This window comes from Haliotis rubra, unplaced genomic scaffold, assembly GCF_003918875.1.
Source record: "Haliotis rubra isolate DU_JTF1 unplaced genomic scaffold, ASM391887v1 Scf206, whole genome shotgun sequence".
NCBI classification, from domain to species: Eukaryota; Metazoa; Mollusca; class Gastropoda; order Lepetellida; family Haliotidae; genus Haliotis; species Haliotis rubra.
This window is the reverse complement of record NW_025766070.1, coordinates 966,391-987,431: the sequence shown is the minus strand read 5'-3', so window position 1 is coordinate 987,431 and position 21,041 is coordinate 966,391. Positions and strand designations below refer to the sequence as shown.

General features: G+C 40.4%; 2 protein-coding genes across 5 annotated transcripts; one reads left to right on the top strand and one right to left on the bottom strand.

Moving 5' to 3' along the window:
* Positions 1 to 204: 204 nt before the first annotated feature.
* On the bottom strand, positions 205 to 10,868 carry LOC124276131 (uncharacterized S-adenosylmethionine-dependent methyltransferase Rv2258c-like). Of its 3 annotated transcripts, none has more exons than XM_046711800.1 (5): positions 10,770 to 10,868; positions 6,480 to 6,654; positions 3,917 to 4,113; positions 2,555 to 2,677; positions 205 to 1,127 (listed from the first exon to the last, which is right to left on the bottom strand). In XM_046711800.1, the coding sequence occupies exons 2-5, from the start codon at positions 6,641 to 6,643 to the stop codon at positions 562 to 564; spliced, it is 1,050 nt and encodes a 349-aa protein (XP_046567756.1). In that variant the 5' UTR covers positions 6,644 to 6,654; positions 10,770 to 10,868; the 3' UTR covers positions 205 to 561. The 3 variants fall into 3 exon arrangements, with proteins under 3 accessions (XP_046567756.1, XP_046567755.1, XP_046567758.1); XM_046711799.1 differs by having other exon boundaries at positions 10,722 to 10,828; XM_046711802.1 differs by lacking the exon at positions 10,770 to 10,868 and adding an exon at positions 10,225 to 10,360.
* Positions 10,869 to 11,370: 502 nt separating this feature from the next.
* On the top strand, positions 11,371 to 19,679 carry LOC124276130 (probable malate dehydrogenase 3). Of its 2 annotated transcripts, none has more exons than XM_046711797.1 (7): positions 11,371 to 11,609; positions 12,889 to 12,998; positions 13,898 to 13,994; positions 15,193 to 15,314; positions 15,890 to 15,982; positions 17,174 to 17,272; positions 19,009 to 19,679. In XM_046711797.1, the coding sequence occupies exons 2-7, from the start codon at positions 12,894 to 12,896 to the stop codon at positions 19,141 to 19,143; spliced, it is 651 nt and encodes a 216-aa protein (XP_046567753.1). In that variant the 5' UTR covers positions 11,371 to 11,609; positions 12,889 to 12,893; the 3' UTR covers positions 19,144 to 19,679. The 2 variants fall into 2 exon arrangements, with proteins under 2 accessions (XP_046567753.1, XP_046567754.1); XM_046711798.1 differs by lacking the exon at positions 11,371 to 11,609 and adding an exon at positions 12,085 to 12,202.
* The last annotated feature ends 1,362 nt before the right edge of the window (positions 19,680 to 21,041 follow it).

The following is a 21,041-nucleotide window of genomic DNA, read 5'->3' as shown; positions in this document are numbered from 1 at the left end:
TTTTATTGTCAAAAAAGTTTAATAAAGAGTAACATGGCATTGTACAGTGACTAATGAACACTCCTATAAATGATTAAATCATTGCTTATAATGACCAGGGGTGGAAATAACCCATTGCCCGACGCCCGAGTCCAGTGTTTTTTTTCTGTCGGGCAAGCAAATTTGTATATCACACTGTACCGGTGTCCAGTTGATATTCCAATGTTAATTATGTTGTTTATTTAAAAAATCAACAAGAAAATGGCCGGTATAGTGGAAAAATTATCAGGGCAAGTGATTTTACATGTGCAACTGTACCGAGTACACCAGCAATTTTAAAGTTATTTCCAATGACTATTCTGTAACTCATTCATTGTCAATATATGTGTGTGTATTCCAATGACTACTTCAGATTCATGACATTATTGTTATCTGAAAGAGAATCTACAGCTAAGCTCTCTTTACAAGCATTAACTGACACTAAGTCAGGGATGTGCCTCTAATGGCTGCAGAATACTTTGGCTCTACACTCTTCATCCTCTTGGGTATGTCAGCTTAGTTACGATTATGAACACCAGATAATCAGTTTTTCACACAAACATGATAAAACAGACATGTGCTCTGTTTGCTGGGATTCACTCGGATCAATTTTAAACCCGCATTTTTTAGCAGCTTTCCAGCTAGCTCTCTACTCCAAGCAGCTCCAAGTCCAATTCCGCCATTTTGTTCCAGGCTTGCTGGGAGACACAGGAAGGTGCTCATCCCATACAATGAGCATGCACCCATATCTCCAACTATATCCATTCTCTCTTGTTTAGTGTGTATGTCTGCCATGACGAAGTACCCTCCATCTTTCAGGGCACGTCGTATCTCCGTCAACGCCTTCTCCGGGTCATTCAGGTCATGGATGACATCAAAACAAACCATCAAATCAAACTTTCCCACCATTGAGTCTGGAATATTACAGATGTCTACCTTTTCAAAGGTGACATTTTCTAAGTTCCTTGAGGCGGATCCTTCCCTTGCCATGCTGAGAGCTTTATCGGAGATGTCGCTACCGTGAACACGGCTGTTAGGAAACTTCTCGGCCAGGCTGCGAGACAGAATGCCAGTTCCACAGCCTATTTCCCCAATGTCAATTCCAGATTCTGGAAAAGACATAATGACATGAGTAAGTGAGTCAGTGAGTGAGAGTCAGTGAGTGAGTCAGTCAGTCAGTCAGTGAGTGAGTGAGTCAGTCAGTCAGTCAGTGAAAGAAATGTGGCATGTCATCTTTATGTCAGGAACAACCCAAAGTGATCAGGTTTTGTACACTATTCATTTGGGTGAAATCCATTGGCATGGGGATGGTGCTGACAAATCAAGAATCACTGCAAACTTGGATTCAAACCTAAGATGTTGGTTCCTGGCATGCCCTAGTGATGTACTTTTGCATGGGAAATTGCAGAGCATTTGACAAAGTGGCGACTCTGCCTCGAAGTGGAATCTGATACATGTATATGAACCACTGAAACTGATGTGGTGCACTCCACTCCGCATCTCAAAATGACTAGAGAATTCTCACAGCTCAAGAATAAACAAGGGGAATTGACAAACTAGACATTGTATTGAAGAAACCACTCAGAACAACAACCACTAACCAAGCCGTCTAGATCATGGGCGGATCCAGGAATTGTGTGTGTGTGTGTGTGTGTGTGTGTGTGTGTGTGTGTGTGTGTGTGTGTGTGTGTGTGTGTGTGTGTGTGTGTGTGTGTGTGTGTGTGTGTGTGTGTGTGTGTGTGTGTGTGTGTGTGTGTGTGTGTGTGTGTTCAGAGGTTTTGGCCCGCCTAACATAAAAATAAATCTTCAATGTGGTCTTCAGTCATTTTCATTTTAAAAGGGTTGGGGGGGCGTTTTGGGGGTTGTTGTTTTTGTCAAACCCCCTGAAACCCCCCCTCTGGATCCGCCAATGTAGATAGTCTTATAAAAACTATGCAAAGTTACCAAACAGGGTTTGGCCCTGGATCTGAACAGGGCATCTGGCACCATGATCCTGGCTAATAGCAGATCTCACTCATAAAAGATTATGTGCTGCTATGGTGGTATCCAGTCAGGCGCAGTGATACGAGAATCTCATCTGAAAGACTAGACTGTGACGTTAGCCAGTCTGAATCAGGCGAATGAGTGTAAATGTACCCTTCCAGCTGGGAGATACCCAAATGAACATCAGTACATCAGTGGAATATTATCCCATGTATTAACCCCTCACATGTATCATCAATTCCAAACCAACACTGTAAACAGTGCTCGATGCTTGATTGGCTGTATACACTGGATGGAAATACAAGAACATTGCATTGTTCATGTGATGATCATATTTTGCACACAAATTCAATCTAGAGGTCAATATCCTTCAAGATACCACAAGATAATTATAACTCAATTTGAAAAAGAGTTTTATGACAACATGTCCAATGAAATTTATGAAAACAATCAAATGACATTTTCCTGAAGCCTACACTTGCCACAATTTCTAAGTGTGTTGTCTGGAACAGGGCTAGATGTTACAATGCCCCAGCCAGTATTGTAAGCGTACCTAGTTTAGGGAGCAGCTCGCTGATGGCTGGTAGTAGCTCCTCCTCCATGTTATTCTTCTGGGACACAACGCGCATCTCGTTGAACACCGCGAAGATTCCAGGAAACTGTTCATGACCAACACCTACAACATTTTCAGTTTAACAAAAATTCTTTCATTTAGATTTCTTCACAGGAAGGTCACATTAAATATATCTGTGGCTGTGTAAAACTCCATGGTGGTGGGGTGGCCTAGTGGTTAATGTGTTCACTCATCACACTGAAGACCTGGTTCAATTCCCCAAATGGGTACAATGTGTGAAGCCTATTTCTGGTGTCCTCCTCTGTTAAATTGATTGAATATTGCTAAAAGCAGCGTAAAACCAAATTCACTCACTCACACAATGTAAAGATCCACTTTGTTTCCATGAATACAAAATGCCATTTAGAAAGTGGTCAAATGTAATGTATGTTTTATTTAGGAATCTACCATGACTTCAGTAAATACTGGATTGTGGTTTGTTAAAACGTGTTGGTTTTAAATAAAATTTAGGGCTATTAAAATTCTGTTTTACTACCTCTAAATTCAAATACAAACAGTAGGTTTATCTCCTAATTACACTTTCGAAGTAAAGTGCTAATTCTAGTACTTTGGGGTTGAGTTCCATCCAGGATTCAAACCACACTCTCCGAGTGAGCCACTGAATTGCCAACACACACCGACTATCTAAAGAAATATCTTTGTTCAAAGATTTTTGCTTGATCGCCTCTACTCAAGTCAGGGTGCAATTTTGGGGTTTTTCCAGTACCTGCACCGAGTGCAACCAGGCTTATATGTTTGGCTGCACCATAAAATAATGTCACTGGTTCTAAAACATTACATATATACTTGTTGAGCAAGATACATAACAACTACATGGATACACTCAACAGAACCAGACCCCATGATGATAATCATGAAGGATTCTGTTTCAAGTTTGCATTACCTTTTTTTCATAAATCTCAATTATATAAGGACTGTTATGAAACTGATTAATGCGTACACAAATGTTTGTGCCTGTAACAAGTCTAGCGGAAAGATCGCATTACTTAAGTCACTCACTTCCCAATTAAAGCACACGATGACAGCTATACGATGTGGAAGGGTTTATTGTTACTTGCACCAGGTGCAACCTGATACTTAAGGCAACCTGCACCAACGAATTTGAACATGTGAAATCACACCCTGTCAAGGTAGGTGTGTCTTCAAGCACTTTTGGTACACACATACTATATCTAGAGCAGGGATACACGTTGTTTCAATCCACTCAATTATTAACATGCCTCGATGATATGACTGCAATATTGCAGTGTGAAGTGTTAATCATCAAACACACAAACTAACCTTGAGGGCCATCCTTGTGGAAGCAGGCCTTCACAGCATCGTATCTTGTGGCATAGTTGGCAAACAAACTTGAAGAAATCCCAATTGTCTGTAGAAATGGTTTGTGTGATTCTGGGATGTAGTACCTAGGTGGGTCGTCGCCAGTGACCTCGACAGCCTCACACGCTGTCATACATCCCAACCACTCCCTCACATACCTGTAAAAACAACAGACAAAATTAACAGCTAGGATTTTAATAGTTTGGATTGACAAGTTTCTGTTTTACTGAGTCACTTTGTCTTGTCTCCCATAGTTATTACACTGTGAATTGCTTAAAGATGGGGGTTGTTTAGGTTTTTGTTTCGATTTGATGGGGTCTTGCTTTGGCTTTTTTTTTCTTTTTTTTTTGTTTGTCTGTTGCTGTTTGTTTGTTTTGCCTTTTTGAATTTTTTTATTTGTTTCTTTGTTTTTATTTTTATGTGTGTGTTTTTTTCTTCTTCTTTTTTGGTTTGTTTTGGGTTGTTGTTTTTTGGTATTTTATGTCTGTTTTTTCTTTCTTTGTTTTGGGGTTTTTTGGTTTTGTTGTTGTTTTGTTTTGGGGTTGTTCGTTTTGGAGAGGGGTACTTTTCTGGGACTGGTGTGTGTTGGGAAAGGACCATTATTTGTTCACAAAAACAATGACAGCACCTTAGTTAAGCAGGAATGAGGACAGAAACATCAAACATTTGGACAATTCTTTTCCCCTCTTTTCCATTAACACAAGCACATCTCTCATTGGTGTCCTAGTTCTCTAAACACTTTGGAAAATATTCACTTTCATTGGAAAATGGAAGCAAACGATAATCTTCATCAAAACATCATGGTCATGATTACAATAGCCTGTAAGAAGTCTTTAATTCCAGTTGCCTTGAGAATATTACACTAACTCAGTTATCTGTTTATAAAGACATATCTACTAAAGGAAAGTAAAACATCAACTGACAAAGAAACAACTTTTTGGATTCAGTTTTGATTTAGTTACTTGGCCATGAGGATACATCAGACGTTGTGGAATAATGTGTCATGATGTTTAATTAGCAACAATTACAACTGTCAGTACTAGAACCCCTTTCCTTTTCTGCATGTGCAGCTCTCGTCATGTAACATGTCATATTGTGATTACACTTTCTTAGTAAAGTACAGATTGTACAGAAAGTACAAAAGCAAGGATTCAACTGATGTATATTAACAGTGATATGGTACATTCATCATGTTAAGGGTTGGTGGGGTAGCCTATTGTTTAAAGCATCTGCTCGTCATGCCAAACACCGGGGTTCAATTCCCCACATGGGTACAAGGTGTGAAGCCCATTTCTGGTGTCCCCCACCATGATATTGCTGGAATATTGCTTACTCACTTGCTCATCATGTTAAGACAATAATTCAATTTACAAGTTTCAGTGTGTTCAGAAATGAAATGGGTTACAGTATATTGGATCTTGTACTTTCAAGACATACACAAAACTGTCTACCACATGTAGGGCTGGCTAATTAAAAGATCAATAATCAGAAATATTGTCGATATGAAAATAGTGTCATTGATAATATAGAAAGAAAAACATATGTGATAGTGAGTGAGTGAGTTTAGTTTTATGCCGCCCTCAGCATTATTCCAGCTATATGGCAGCGGTCTGTAAATAATCGAGTCTGGACCAGACAATCCAGTGATCAACAGCATGAGCATCGATCTGCGCAATTGGGAACCGATGACATGTGTCAACCAAGTCAGCGAACCTGACCACCCAATCCCGTTAGTCGCCTCTTACGACAAGCATAGTCGCCTTTTGAGGCAAGCATGGGTTGCTGAAGACCTATTCTACCCCGGATCTTCACGGGTGCATATGTGATAGAATATAGTCATAATTTACTCACACAATACACAAAGTTAGGTTTTTATTCATGGGTTGCATCTAAATTATGTTCAGGACAATGTTTTGTTAGTAACTCATTCATAAACTTGGCACCACTCACCAATGGTAAGAAATATATACACATCTTTCAGACTTTTTGGCATTTTACTTATGTTCAGGATAATGTTTTTATCGATGCATAAATCCACCATATATTCACATTTAGTTAACGATTATTACTCTCCATGATCTCTATCGATAGTCAGCCCTAACCACATGGTAACCTATCTGAGGTGAGGTGAGGTGAAATTGGGTTTAACGTCGTGCTTGAGAATATATAGCTCATATGACGACGTGCATGCGTGTGTATGTGTATGTGTATGTGCGGCTGCTTGTACTAGCCCAGACTGAAGCTGGTTTTTATAGTGCTAGCCCACTGAGATACCATGTTGCAGTGAAGCATGAATACCCCACTCAGACACATTATATGACTCCGAGAGGACCAGTCCTTGTTGTACCCATTAATGCCGAGCGCCAGGCAGGGACCAACAAGTACCATATTATAACGTCTTTTGGTATGACGCGGTCAGAGATCGAACCCGCGAGCGTCCGCTCTCCCGGCTCTAACCACACACTACGGAGGTGGTAGTAACCTATCTGAATAAAATACACAAAATGCTTTTGATAAAACCTGCCTTTCTTTGAGACTGGCCTTATCAGCAATGTCTTGAGATGTGAGACTGTCTTCAGCATCAGACATGACCTTGAAGATCCCCACCTCGTGACCCACAGCCAGACACAATGTGGCTGTTGCCCCTGTAGAATAATCCAGCAGTCTTTCAGCCCATTGGTCCGCCATTTTGCTGGAATCTGATAATAAACAGAGCATTCTAAAATCCACTTAGGCTGATATGCACTGATTAATTTCAACAAAATGATAACTGACCCAGTCCATATTGTATCCTCATGATCATGTATATTGTTTCATAAACAAATACCTGTGAAGATCCAGGTTAGAATTGGTCTTTAGCAACCTGCACTTATTGCAAGTGTGGACTAATGGGATCGGGGGTGTCCTCCCATTTGTGAGAACTCCCAGTTGTGAGACACATTAATTAATGGTTCAGTGCACATAGGTGGTGTTTCCACATCCCCACAATGAAAGTGGGATCAGCCCAGTTCATTGATGAGTTGATTAATGAAATAGATTATCAAAGATTTTATTTACAAAGAAGAAATAGTTCATTAAATATTTTATTTATTCAGAAGAATATGTAATTATGATAACACATTTTTATTGACTATTATGAAGATTGAAAGTCATTTTGGTTTAAACATATTTTATTATCATTATCAAAGTGTTTAATTTTTAAGGACATTTACTGGAGTATGTTAATCAGTTTATCTTATAAAGTTTCATTAAGTTACCTCCAAAAGATTCAGTTACATAGCAAATCAGTAAGTAGCTAGGGTTAATCCATTCTATCAGACCGGGGAGTATGGTGTGTTTTCTTTGTTAATTACCTACTCCGCTGTCTCATAACTGGGAGTCTCACAATTGGGAGTTCTCACAAATGGGAGTAGACCGGATCGGGTGATCAGGCTTGCTGACCTGGTTGACACGTCATCATATCCCACATGATGTTGATCACTAGATTGTCTGGTCCAGACTCAATTATTTACAGACTCCTACTATAGCTGGAATATTACTAGGGGAAAGTCATAATTTATGGCTAGGGGGTTGATGATGAATTTTATGGAGTGTCACCCATTTTGTTCTGGGGAGGTACGGGGGTGGGGGTCATCAATTTGGTACACAGGTACCAGGGGTAGGTCAGCAATTGTGTACAGGACCTGCAGGGGAGCTCACTTATTTTGAACATACATTTTAGGGGCGTGTTTGTCATTCACATTATACATGCTTCTCCATAAAATCATCATCCCTTCCCACACCACCTCCTCCCACCAGCAATAAATTATGAACAGTCCTTAAGTGCTGCATAAACAACAGCTTAACAATAATAATGCCCAAGGCCAAAGGTTCCCACTTGGGTACAAAGTGTAAACTCCATTCCATGTATACACCATTAGCAAAACTCTGGAATAGTGCCAAAGCAGTGTAAACCCATACTCACCCACTCATGCAGTTACTCCTTATTTCTAACTAATTCATCGTGATAAAATTTATGTCTCAAATTACATGAACAGGAGACATAAAATTGAAAACGTTATTTGGAGACATGATGATGGTGTCACCACACATTTCAAGCTTCTAACACAATGTAGGTTCTTTCCGACAATGTTCATGTTGGTACACCGACTATTGTTACCTGGATGTGATATATCACACTGCCACACAACATAATACATGTTAATGTTCCCTACCCAAACTACAATCATCTGCAACATTGTGACATGAACATGATGTATCATCCAGGTAATAACTACTATAACAGCATTATGAGATCGTAAACATTAATCTGTCACAACAATGTAGCATTGTGAATAGTTAGATGGTTTATGTCATACAAAATGTTGGAGGCTGTGGGTTTTAATGATTCTCTGAACAGTTAAATCACTGCATGTCGGCATATTGACCAAGGACATCCTAGGGTATTACCTTGACTTACAAAAGTGGTGGTCCATGGGACCCCTGACAATAAATTGCACAGGTCATTGCTTGGAATATGAGGGTCTGTACCTACAGATAATTACTTCAGAGCCTGGAATGAATCAGTGAGTGAGTGAGTTTAGTTTACGCCACACTCAGCAATATTCCAGCTATATGGCGGCGGTCTGTATATACTCAAGTCTGGACCAGACAATCCAGGGATCAACAGCATGAGCATCGATCTATGCAATTGGGATACGATGACATGTCAACCAAGTCAGCGAGCCTGACCACCCGATCCCATTAGTCGCCTCTAACGACAAGTATGGGTTACTGAAGATCAGTTCAAACCCAGATCTTCACAGGTCGAATGAATCAGTGATCATGAGGACAATGATGACTGGTGAAGTAACAGACACAGATGCCATATAGGTACTCTCTCGGTATTTTTGTGTGTCTCTCCGGGTGTGATATTTTGGGTTGTCCATTCTCTACATTTTGCCACGTAAAACCCTGCAGCCTCAAGCGATGTTGGTGTTTCATGTTCACACTAAGTTGTTAAAGCAGAGATCATAATAAGGGCAAACGCTTGTCAAGCACTCAAAATCACAAAGTCTGGCGATTAGGTGCCTGACTCTGAGGGTGTGGGTTCGAATCCCAGATGGGACTCAACCCAACAAAAGTACAAGAATCGGTCCTTTACTAAGAAAGTGTAATCCCAAATATGATATATGTTACAATATCATCATGCACTATATATATTGTCATCAACAATACCCGTTTCACCCTTATCTTATTGGTTATTGTGATCATGCACTGAGTGGAACAGGCATCACCAGTACCTGCCATGTTGTATCATCTATAAAACAACCACATTGCTCACTTCAGTGCCAGCATACAAAAAACATGAACGGCAACCCCATTCCAACTGAAGTCATCATTAATACAAATGAACAATGGGTTTGAGAGTTTGTAAGTAGTTTATTCTTTAACGCTGTAGTCAGCAATTTTCCATCTGTGGAGATGGTCTGTAAATAATCAAGTCTGGACCAGACAATGTAGTGATCAATAGTAGGAGCATCAATCTAAGCAATACATGTGTCAACCAAGTCAGCGAGTCTGACCACCCAATCAACAACAAGACAGTGACTGACATCATGAGCTTTGATCTATGTAGTTGGGATACAATGACAAGCATCAAATAAGTCTGCGAGATGGACCACCCGATGCCTTTATAGTCACATCTTACAACATGCTAGGGTTGCGGAAGACAAATTTTGTAAGTTTAGAAATATTACAATATGGTCCTGTGATTAATTACAGAATGAACTAAAACAGGTTTGACAGTTAAGGGACCTTTCAAATTTATGGCTAGTCCCACTGTGCTGCATCCTTCACATCTGGGTGATGATGATTTTAAGGGTGGGTCACCCATTTTGTTCTGGGGAGGTAGGGGGTCAACAATTTTGTACACATGTACTAGGGGGGATGGGGGTGGCAACAATTTTGTACAGATAAATATTAAAAAATTATGCTTCAACAGTATAAGGGGTGTACATTTGGGTCACTTACTTTGTACATAAATGATAGGGGCGGGCGAGGGGTGTGGGGGTGTGTTTGGGGTCATTCACGTTCTACATGCTTCTCCATAAAAATAATCATCATCTCACCCCCACACACACCCTGGCAGGCCATAAATTATGAACGGTCCCTAATAACATAAATTGATCACTTTGGGTTAAAATAAAACTATATAATACTGTCGTAATGCTATCACTACACGTAAAAATCACATAAGTAGAATTTATAACGTTAACGGTGTTCCATACTTCCACTTCCTTTGAAGACGCCGACAAAGGTCACACGGGGATATCAAGCGTTTCACTTACAACTCCTGACCACAGGCCCCCACTGAGGGTCAGAAAATCGATAAACTAGGCCCCGGTTTAGTATCAACACTATATAGTAGGGGGTGTTGATACTAAACCGGGGCCTAGTTTATCGATTTTCTGACGCGCAGTGGGGGCCTGTGCTCCTAACGCCATGACTTGCAGTTTCAAGATGACAATAACAAAACAACAACACTCCATAACATAGCATCTCCCAATACAAAAAGGAAAGATTATTTTCGGTCGGTCACCCGTGCTTGAAGCCTTTCCTGGGTTTGGGTAATTCGCAGCGCCAACAAAAATGATTTAAATTATAATCTCCAGCCAAGATTATAATCTCCAGCCAAGGGCTACCAATTCTAAAATTTTCAAGGCAGTGCATGGTAGAGTTTTGTTTCAATAAACTGTCTGTACGTTACATGGTAATATCGACTTACAAACTAATCGTAATGAATGTACTTGATTATGACGATCTAAGAACCCACCTCGGTCTTCCAAACACTACCGGGTAAAGCGGGGCACGTGACAGTCACGTGGGAAGTATGTACTGACAAGAGGTTTCTCACGCTGTGATAGGGCTGAACATGTACTTCTTTGTGTAAGAGGAGTTGGATCAACTCTCATGTTTTATTTTTTTTAAAATGCGCCAGTCAGTTGGAATTATTGTGTCTGTCTTTAATTTGTTTTGTACATGAACATTGCTCAGTGCAACCTTTCCGATATTTTTTTTGTGATCAGGAATAATAAAAATCGTAGGTTTATCATAAAGTGCAGGTCAAGCTCCGACTGGTACACACGCATACGCATACGCACACGCACAAGTGCACGTACACCGCTGAGTAACTGTAGTAATCTGCAGAATAGATCCTCACAATGAACACCATGCTGTCACTGACCCTCTCCGAACACCCAATAACCCCACTACTAGCCTTGCTCCAAGTCCGTACCGAGTGCTAAACCCACGGATATATAGTAATTGTATCCTTTAAAGAGGGAAGTCTAGATAAGCGGACCCCAGTCTGTTATTTATGTGTTTTTTATAGAAATTATCATTTAAACTACCAATTATTACCTTAGAGACTCGTGCAAGTCTACCCCCACTACCACCAAGCCAACCTACACACCTATATAGGCCGTCATTGTATATATACAGCTTCACTGTCCGTCCCACTACATCCCTGGAAGTGAACACCCTACAGCCTGCTAATGCAGTTGGACCCATAATGCTCTCCTGGACGTGACATTGGTAGAAACACCTGTGTCATCCATACCTGTACTTTGGACCCAACAACCACAACGAACGTCGGCGACTAAACATAAACGAGGTGAGTTGTTGTTAACACAGCTGAATGAGCAGTAAAATCAGTAGATCCTGAAAACATTGCATGTCTGTGTACATTGAATGACCCATCTGCCACATGGTGCGAAACGGGAGATTCAAGGGTTTGGGAAATATGGGGAGCAGACGACAAAAATGTCTCGGATTGAACTAAAACATGCGATATGGGTGGGCATTATTTACGGTGTCAGAAACAGGGGTGGGGTTACACACTGACCCAGAGGGTGTGGAGGCTCTCATACACCCCACCCCAAATCCCTCTGGGTCCTGGACTTACACCCCGCTGATATTGCTATGATATGTACTAGTATTATCCACGGGAAAACACAAACTTATCTCACTACGGATTTCGTGTTTGTAAAACATAATTTATGTACACTAGATGGATAGACTGACTGACTGACTGAGTTTGGTTTTACGCCGCTTTTAGCAATATTCCAGCAACATCACGGAGGGGGACACGAGAAATGGGCTTCACACATTGTACCCATGTGGGGATTCGGCGTGACGAGCCAACGCTTTAACCATTAGGCCACCCCACCGCCCCTAGATGGATAGAGATTAAAGACATCGATGATGGTGTGTATGTGTGTGTGTATAATATATATATAGAGAGAGAAAGAGATACACAGATGTTAGATTTATATATATAATGTAATGTACACAAGATAGATAGATATAGATATATATACAAAGAGATAGATATATAAAGATGTGTGTGTGGTGTTTGCGTGTTTCTGACAGAAAACAGTTTGGTGATGCAAAATATTACAGATTTCATTGTTCCAGTTATTATTATTCTACATTAACTACCATAAAGCATGTCGTTCACGTCGCTTTGGGCCTCTAAAGATTCAACGGCATGTGTATACTACTGTATGATTCATGATTTGTTGTTTCGGAGATGAGACTTACCATATGCGGATCCGGGGGTGGGGTGGGGTGGGGTGTTTGTGTGTAGGGGTGCACTCGGGTGAAAATGAAATGTGCACCCCTCCTTTTCTCAATAGTGTGCGCACACACACACACACACACACACACACACACACGTGGTTTTTCACACACACACACACACACACACACACACACACACACACACACACACACACTCAAAAAGCTGTATCCGCCCCTGCTTACCATGTTAATGTATTCTGTTATGAAGTTCATGGTCCGCATAATGCCTGGAATATATGTATTGAGTGGGGGAGTTCAATAATTTTTTTATGGCACTGAATTTGAATTTGTCTTTTTTCTGTCTTCAATAGGAACTATGACGTCACAAGTAACCCGGATTTTAGTGACGCCTGCGTCATATCCGACGGCATACTCCCTGATTCCCTACATAGCACAAGGGTATGTGACGGGCCCTGAACAGGTGCGTAACAGTTTTCTTCGTTCTGTTTTCACGCGCCTTATTGGAATTCCGCGGAAGATTATGTCCCCAGTTTTGTCCCCTGACTGACACAGCACACAACCACAAAATGGCGATCGGTTGGTAACACTTCCCAACGTGAAGGATTCGTCAGTGAACCCTTTAAGATAATATAAACCCTGTATGAATTTCGGGTCAGACCAGGTTCCCAGTTCCTGATATCGGGTGTTTATGCCCTATCACCAAACGATGAAAATGATCATTGTATAGCGCATTCAAAGTTCCATTAGTTTGGATGTCTGAAGGATGTTAACAAAATATTCAGCATTATTTCACTATTCGTCGCCGTCTGGATTATAGAATCCAGTGATTAATATCACGAGCATCGATATCCATATGATGTAATAAATCAAGTCTAACCACGTTGTTCTTACTCAAATTTGAGAAAACTCAGCAAAATGCATTCCTCTAAATATCCCGATATTAAACTCAAACTTAGTAGACAATTTGAGATTACTTGAGTTGTTTTGTCTCTTTTGTTTTTACAAACACGACTGAGTTCGAAACTCGAGCCCGCCGTGATATTGCTGGAAAACTGCTAAACGCGGTGTAAAACTAATCTCACTCACTCACTCACTCGAAACTAGTATATTTAATTCTCAAACTCAGTTTGACATTTGAGTAAAACCTTAAATATGTTTCGAAAAATCGGGGTCCGATGCACTTACAAGGTGTTTGGTACTCCTAACCGGAGTTCTCATAGACACTTACAGCATATGCCATACGTAGTAGCTGTAATGTAAAGGCAAGGTGGCTTTGTAACTATTGGACTATTTGTTGTGATACCACTACATGCCCTCTTTCTGTCTCTTCTAATGTAAACAGTCATTTCATATTTCCAGGGAGTCGAGATCGTCCTTCACGACGTCGAGGAGAGGTTTGACGTCATAAGGGGCGTTGCTATGGAGATTATGGACTGCACGTACCCCCTCGTCAGAGGTAAGCAACAACATCCGTACTTTAACTTCTAAACACTTTCTTTTAATACTTTCCTTTAGCTCCTTATACAAAATAGAAGTTGTCTGATCGCTTAGCTCTGATGATATTACAGATAAAGCACAGTTGCCCAGGCTAATGTGGCCCTAACTGATGGCTAAATGCAGTTAGGAAGGTTGACTGACAGACCAAAAGACTTTAAGACATTTTGTTCAACATTGTCTTGATTGCAGAGCAAACACTTTCAGTAGCCCGCGTATATTGGTTGACTCAAAATGTAGAATAATATGTCCCCTTTATTGTCTACCACCATAGCGCTTCTGATTACCAGAGGTCATAACCTGTCCATCTGATGGGTCTTTTCTTTGATTTGCTGTGGTCTTTGTCAAACGCTTCTACTGTGTTGATTGTTGTTTGAACTGACATTGTCAAATCCAGGTTACATCCACAGTCAAATATCGTACAAGAACCTTTCTGAATCAGCTTCAAACAGAGCATGGTTATCACGAGACTGTCTCGATATCAGATGGCAGAAGCTTTGGGACCCAACGAACTGATACTTCCTTCACAGTTTCCGTGATAATGGAATGTATTGTCTCCTTGCAAATGCATATTGGGCTAGAAATATGAACCTCAGCCATTTGCCGGTCGGCCATCACGACATATTTGATTCTCTGGACCATTACTGAAGCCAAGCCTCCAGGACAGGGCAGTCTTCAGACGCCCCGTTAAACGGTTGCACTCTGCTGGCCTCCTTTTACAGTGGCACAGCAATTGCTGTTTTGCCTATTCATATTTTTATGAACTGCTTTTTGTGTTAAGCCATTTTTCTGCAAGTTCTCTTTTCCAAAGTCACAGACTCCCGTTTATTTTACTGACTTGCCACAACACAGTAGATTGTCTCAATATTTTGTGGATGTACCCCTATGCCATTATGTTATGTCCAGTACAGGGTATCTCACTGTAACGAAATTCCTTCTGTGATAGGCGCAGAACTTATCAATCAACCTTCATAAATCAGTTTGCATTGCATAACCTTAGATGAAGGACTGTATGAAGTACAAAGTACATGTATTGCGAACTAAAATATACATGGGTGTATGTCTTTAGTTATGTTGGTCGCGGCAAAGCGGCCTCTATGCACAGACTTTAACACTGTCAATACACTATGTATGGTGTAATACTCCATCTTCGTCTGTAGGTATATCTACAAACTGCAATCTCCACCGTGCCATGATCGGAGTTGACCTACTGGTCGTCCTTCCCGCTGGCGGTCAAACAGTTTTGGGAACTGACCAAATGCGGTGTCCAGCCAACATGAAGGTAACACGGTTAAATGCCCCGTCTAAATGTCTAAAGACAAGGAACTGAAACTGTCTTGTTACTGGACTCGCCCATTGAACGTGATTACACCGACGTCCGCGCCCTCAACCAATCAGAACCACGTTTTTCCAAATTTGAATATTTGTATGATTAACGCTGTGATTTCAATATTAATATGATTTACTTACACAATTCATTTGATGTATGTAAACACAACGTTTTGACGTATTAACTTGCTTGACACAAACACGTCACCACTGCAATACACAGTGGCCGTATATGTATTCACGGACAATGGAGGAGTGAGTCAGTAAATGTGTTTAGTTTTACGCCGCAAAGAGCAATATTCCTGCTATATGACGGCGGTCTGTAAATAATCGAGACAGATAATCCAGTGATCAACAGTATGAGCATCGATCTACGTAATTGGGATACGATGGCGAGCCTGACCACTCGATCCCGTTAGTCGCCTTTCATAAAAAGCATGGGTTACTGAAAATCAATTTTCTGCTCATTATCACAGCAGTATGTGTTGCAGAAAGAGATGTAATACTTCATATATATTCTGATTCTAGGTTGTCCTCGTGGGTGCAAAGATGGATCTCAGTGACTTCAAGTCCACATCAAATGTTCCAAATGAAAATATTTTATATATTGAGACTCCGGAGGTAATGCCGTTTTGCTGTTCCCTTTGTCCAGTGTGTTTCAACACAGGCAGCACTGTGCTGACATGAATATATGACATGTTGGATTCCCAACTTGCTGCTTCGTGTTCGTATTCATTCCACGTTCGTTATGGTTTTAAAACACAGCTATATATATACTGCTGCCACAATAAGTAACGTGCAGCGTATAAACAATACCCGTATTTCCATCTGCTACTTTGTCCGGGGTATTTATGATCAGAGGTATGCATGCATATGTTAGAATGTTGATGCAGTCACGGGGAATTAAAATGTGTGACATGAGAGCTGATACAGATCACATAGAGTTTATATGGATGGCATTGAATTCATTTTGATGGTGTACATGATGACAGAATTATCAAAAATTATTTTTTGCACAGGGCAAGTGGTTTAAAGCTAGTAACTTTTTCTGGCCAATTTTCCACTTGCCCTGATTTTATGACATAATCATGATGTTGTAATTATGAAAGAATAAATCAACATGGTATTTGATGTTAATGTTTACTGGACTATTTATTGAAAAGTGATAAATAGCAAAGAAAGATAACTCTACTTTATCATCATTGCGCAAATTAAAAGCTACATTTTGAGCAGATATGAAATTAAATCCAAGTTTATTTGCAGTTTGAAACCATAAGTGGAAATTATCTAGTAGCCCACGGACAAGTAAGATACCATTATTTGATTGCCCGAAATGAAAACTGACTTGTCCCGGGCGTCGGGCGATGGGATTTTTGAACCCCTGAAGTCTGACATGTATTTTCATACTGATGTTGTACAATGGATATAGTGACATATAGCTGATTGGTATAACAAAGATAATATTGTGACAAAACAGAAGCCTTTGGGAATTACTTAAATTTGATTTTAACGACATAAAGATCATATAAAACCATACTATTGGTGTGGTATGACATTGAGTCAGGATACAAACATGGATTTAATAACAACACCACAGGGGCGTGTCACGCTTAGAAACAGCGTTAGAAAGACATATAGGTATATAGACCCTACCCTATAGTACTAGGATAGGGTCTATATACCTATATGTCTTTCTAACGCTGTTTCTAAGCGTGACACGCCCCTGTGGACAACACTGTGTGTCCAGTAACGCGAGTCCAGTTGATATAGACCATATCAATACATGTATATGTATATATTTGATAATTACAGGGGTTGAGGCGCTCCATGACCCTAGCCCACACTATCAGCAAACAGACGAGGCCGTGGTGGATAGAGCATCAGCAGCTACAACAGCAGCAGCACATAATGGTAATGACGTACTGACAGGTTATGTGGGATTGTTTCTTATTTAACAACCCGTGAAGATCCGGGTTAGAATTGAGCTTCAGTAACCCATGATTGTTGTAAGAGGCGACTAACGGGATCGGGTGGTCAGGCTGGCTGACTTGGTTGACACATGTCATCGTATCCCACATGTGTAGAGCGATGCTCATGCTGTTGATCACTCGATTGTCTGGTCCAGACTCGATTATCTTCAGACCGCCGCCACATAGCTGGAATACTGCCGAGTGCATTAGTGGTTGATACAATAAGCATCAATCTACACATACGATGACATGCATCAACTAAGTCATTGGGCGTGACCATCCGATTCCGCTAAATGTCTCTTACGACAAGTATGAGTCCCTATTCAATTCTAGCCTGACCGGCACCGGTCACTTGTTTATTATCCGTACCCTCATCATCTACATACATACCCATCAAAGTCCACATATGTTCAGTCGATATTTAATAATTTTGAGTGAGTGAGTATAGATTTACGTACGAATTGGAATATCTTAAGAACTGTTGACTAGATTCTTTTCATATTTGGTACCCAGGTTCATCACAGTATAAGAAAGGTCCCAATCAGGTTTGGTGACCTTGACCTTCATTTCAAGGTCACAAGGGGACTTTAACGTTTACCCTTGTCAGCGAGCTATCTCAAGAACCGTTTACTGGATTTTCTTCAAATTCAACACCAAGCGTTACCTAGGGAAGGCGCAGGGCCCAGTCGATTTTCACTGAATTGTCAAGGTCACAGCGACACTTTGAAGATTTCAGCATGTTAGCTGCATATTAAGCTTGTCAGAGAGCTATCTCAAGAACCGTTTACTGGCTTTTCTTCATATTTGACACCAAGCTTCATCTAGGGAAGGTGCAAGGTCCAGTCAATTTTGGTGACCTTCACATGATTGTCAAGGTCACAGGGACACTTTGAAGATTTCAACATGTTAAACTGCATGTTAAGATTGTCAGCGAGATATCTCAAGAACAGTTCACTGGATTTTCTCCATGGACTTGCAAGATTTCCCTTGAATGTTTTTCAATAAGCAATTATTACTATTTTTGCATATTTCATACACTAAGACATTCATGTCAAGGTGCGTTTGAACAACTACAGAACAAGATATCAAGAGAGGTTGACTGGTCATGTTTTTGTTGACATTTAACTTCATCTAAATTACGAGTGGAGTGAGTATGGTTTTACACCGTATTTAGCAATATTCCAGCAATATCACGGCGGGGGACACCAGAAATGGGCTTGACACATTGTACCCATGTGGGGAATCGAACCCGGGTCTTCAGCGTGACAAGCTAACGCTTTAACCATTAGGCTACCCCACCGCCCCAAGAATGTCAGAGACAAACAGTAGCATTAGGATCTTGTACCTATTGGTGGTAGTTTTAGTTCTACAAACAATACAGTTTCATTTTCACGATTTACGCATTCGCCCTCCTCGGTTGATGCTCGCTAGAATATTCTCTGTACGGACGTCAAGGGAAAGCCGACGACGTCATATCTCGCAAACCATACATTGATACTTCTCTATTTTGTATAAAGTTCTCATAATTGTAATGATGGTAAAATGTATTTTGAACATTCTCATCAATACCATGACACCACTCTTGCCATAAGTCTTATCTGAAGAGGGATACGTGGTACATTGGTTTGACATGGACGCACTGACAACGGAAATGTCAGAATTATTTTTTCATTGTAGGGAAAACTCGCATTAGCGGTACAACAGAATCCCCTAACGGAAAGTTGCAGTCAAGACGCGCTTCTCCAATCATCTAACAACGGATTATCTCAAGGTCACGGGGATTATGAACATTATTCATATCCAAGACTATAGCTATATTGAATATTGATGCGTGAATGACAAGCACCGGAGCAATATAATCTGAAACATTTATCGACTTTTGATTAAAATATATCTTCTTTTGCATGAATTGTATGTAGAATGTGTGTGATTTGTTCTGATGCTGAAATACACTAAAAGCTGCTGTACCAGAGTCACCTTAAAGTCAGGTAAAACTTGGTTTCATGATTATTGCGCGCGCGTGCGTGTGTGTATGTGTATGTGTGCATGTGTGTGTGCTGTTTTGTATAAATGTGTGCGGCCATGTCATTACCATGGATACCGGACCAGTCCTTGTTTCACCCCCTTAATGCCGGGCGCCAGGCGGGGTTACAACAAATACCATTTCTCGTATTTTGATACGAGTCGGCCGTGGATCAAACCACCGACTTTCCGCTCAGTGGGCAGGCGCGATGTCCCCTGTACCACAGTAGTGGGTCTATTTAGCATGTAAGACTTGACTTATGTATACATACGGATATATGTACACTGTGCATCTGTTGTTGATATAAAACCAAATTTAACTTTCAGGTTGACCAAATGTTTGATGTTGTTGCTTGGATACGGTACATTATACCTATTCTCTCCGAACACGGTGGCTGTTTCTGTGTGACCTTGACACTTTCACATTATCCACTTCCGCCGGAAGTATGTCACCGTAGCACTTCAGCACCACACTAAGAGAGAATGTTTACTTAGATTTTGAATGAGGAGACAAACTAATTTGGTTTTGAATAATTCAAGTCTTTTAAGACTTCTCTATTCAAATGCATGTCAATCATTATTTTAACCTCACGATTCATACATTTAGCTCATACCAATAAGAACACAATATCTCAGTGAATTTTCTGTTAAGTTTTTCACACAGGCCCCCACTGCGGGTCAGAAAATCGATAAACTAGGCCCCGGTTTAGTATCAACACCCCTACTATATATGTATTATATAGTAGGGGTTGATACTAAACTGGGGTTTAACCAGTTTAATATCAACACCCCCTACTATATATGTATTATATAGTAGGGGGTGTTGATACTAAACCGGGGCCTAGTTTATCGATTTTCTGACCCGCAGTGGGGGCCTGTGGTTTTTTACCATCAATCCCCAAGCTGTATATTTGATACCATCCTTTCATAGACCTGTGTTGTGTTGATCATCCTTTAGTTCTCACCAGATCACACCTGACTGCTGAACACACATGCACAAGTTTCAACAATCGAAGTTCAATTTTTATTTAAAACTTTCGAAATGATGTTATTTTTCATATGAATGGATATGTTTCAATACTAAATGAATGTTCACCCCCTTGTACGCTGAGTAACCCTGGAGACCAAAAGAAGATAAACCATTCATTCATAGATTCAAATACGTGGTCTAAGGGGGAAGGGAGTGGAGATAATTTCAAACTGAACCTGTGTAGAACATTCCTCATCGTTCACAGAATAAAACCACAGTAATTGTAAAATAAAAGCAGTAAAATTATGCAGGTTTTTATAATAAAAAAAAGTAATAAAAGACTATTTTCTACTTTTTATATCGCCATATATGCAGCAAAAGACCTGGGTGTAGTTTTCTTCAAATTGACAGAAAACTAGTTTATTTGACATCTTGGTTCAAACTTGCTGGAGGAATGTACTTTGCAATTCTTATGATTGTGGACGATTGACAAAAAGAGCATTACTAACAAACAAAAGAAATTTTACCAAGCTAAAGACTAAACGTAATGGGTCCCAACACCGAATAGTGTTACAAAATGGTTGAAAAGCATTCGCCCAAACCCGGACAAAGCAATTTGCTGAGTAAGTGCTGTGGTGCCCACATCTTGAACTTGACTTTGAAGTGAAACATTGGAAAGTGACTGAAGGAATGGTAACCTTTAGAGGTGTCAGCATTA

Excerpts from the sequence above, each read along its gene's own strand:
- LOC124276131 (XM_046711800.1), bottom strand. The coding sequence starts at position 6,643 with ATGGCGGACCAATGGGCTGAAAGACTGCTGGATTATTCTACAGGGGCA. Across the intron at positions 4,114-6,479 it reads AAGGCCAGTCTCAAAGAAAG|GTATGTGAGGGAGTGGTTGG; the intron begins GCAGGTTTTATC and ends TTGTTTTTACAG. Across the intron at positions 2,678-3,916 it reads CCACAAGGATGGCCCTCAAG|GTGTTGGTCATGAACAGTTT; the intron begins GTTAGTTTGTGT and ends AAAATGTTGTAG.
- LOC124276130 (XM_046711797.1), top strand. The coding sequence starts at position 12,894 with ATGACGTCACAAGTAACCCGGATTTTAGTGACGCCTGCGTCATATCCG. Across the intron at positions 15,315-15,889 it reads GGTGTCCAGCCAACATGAAG|GTTGTCCTCGTGGGTGCAAA; the intron begins GTAACACGGTTA and ends TTCTGATTCTAG. Across the intron at positions 15,983-17,173 it reads TATATATTGAGACTCCGGAG|GGGTTGAGGCGCTCCATGAC; the intron begins GTAATGCCGTTT and ends TGATAATTACAG.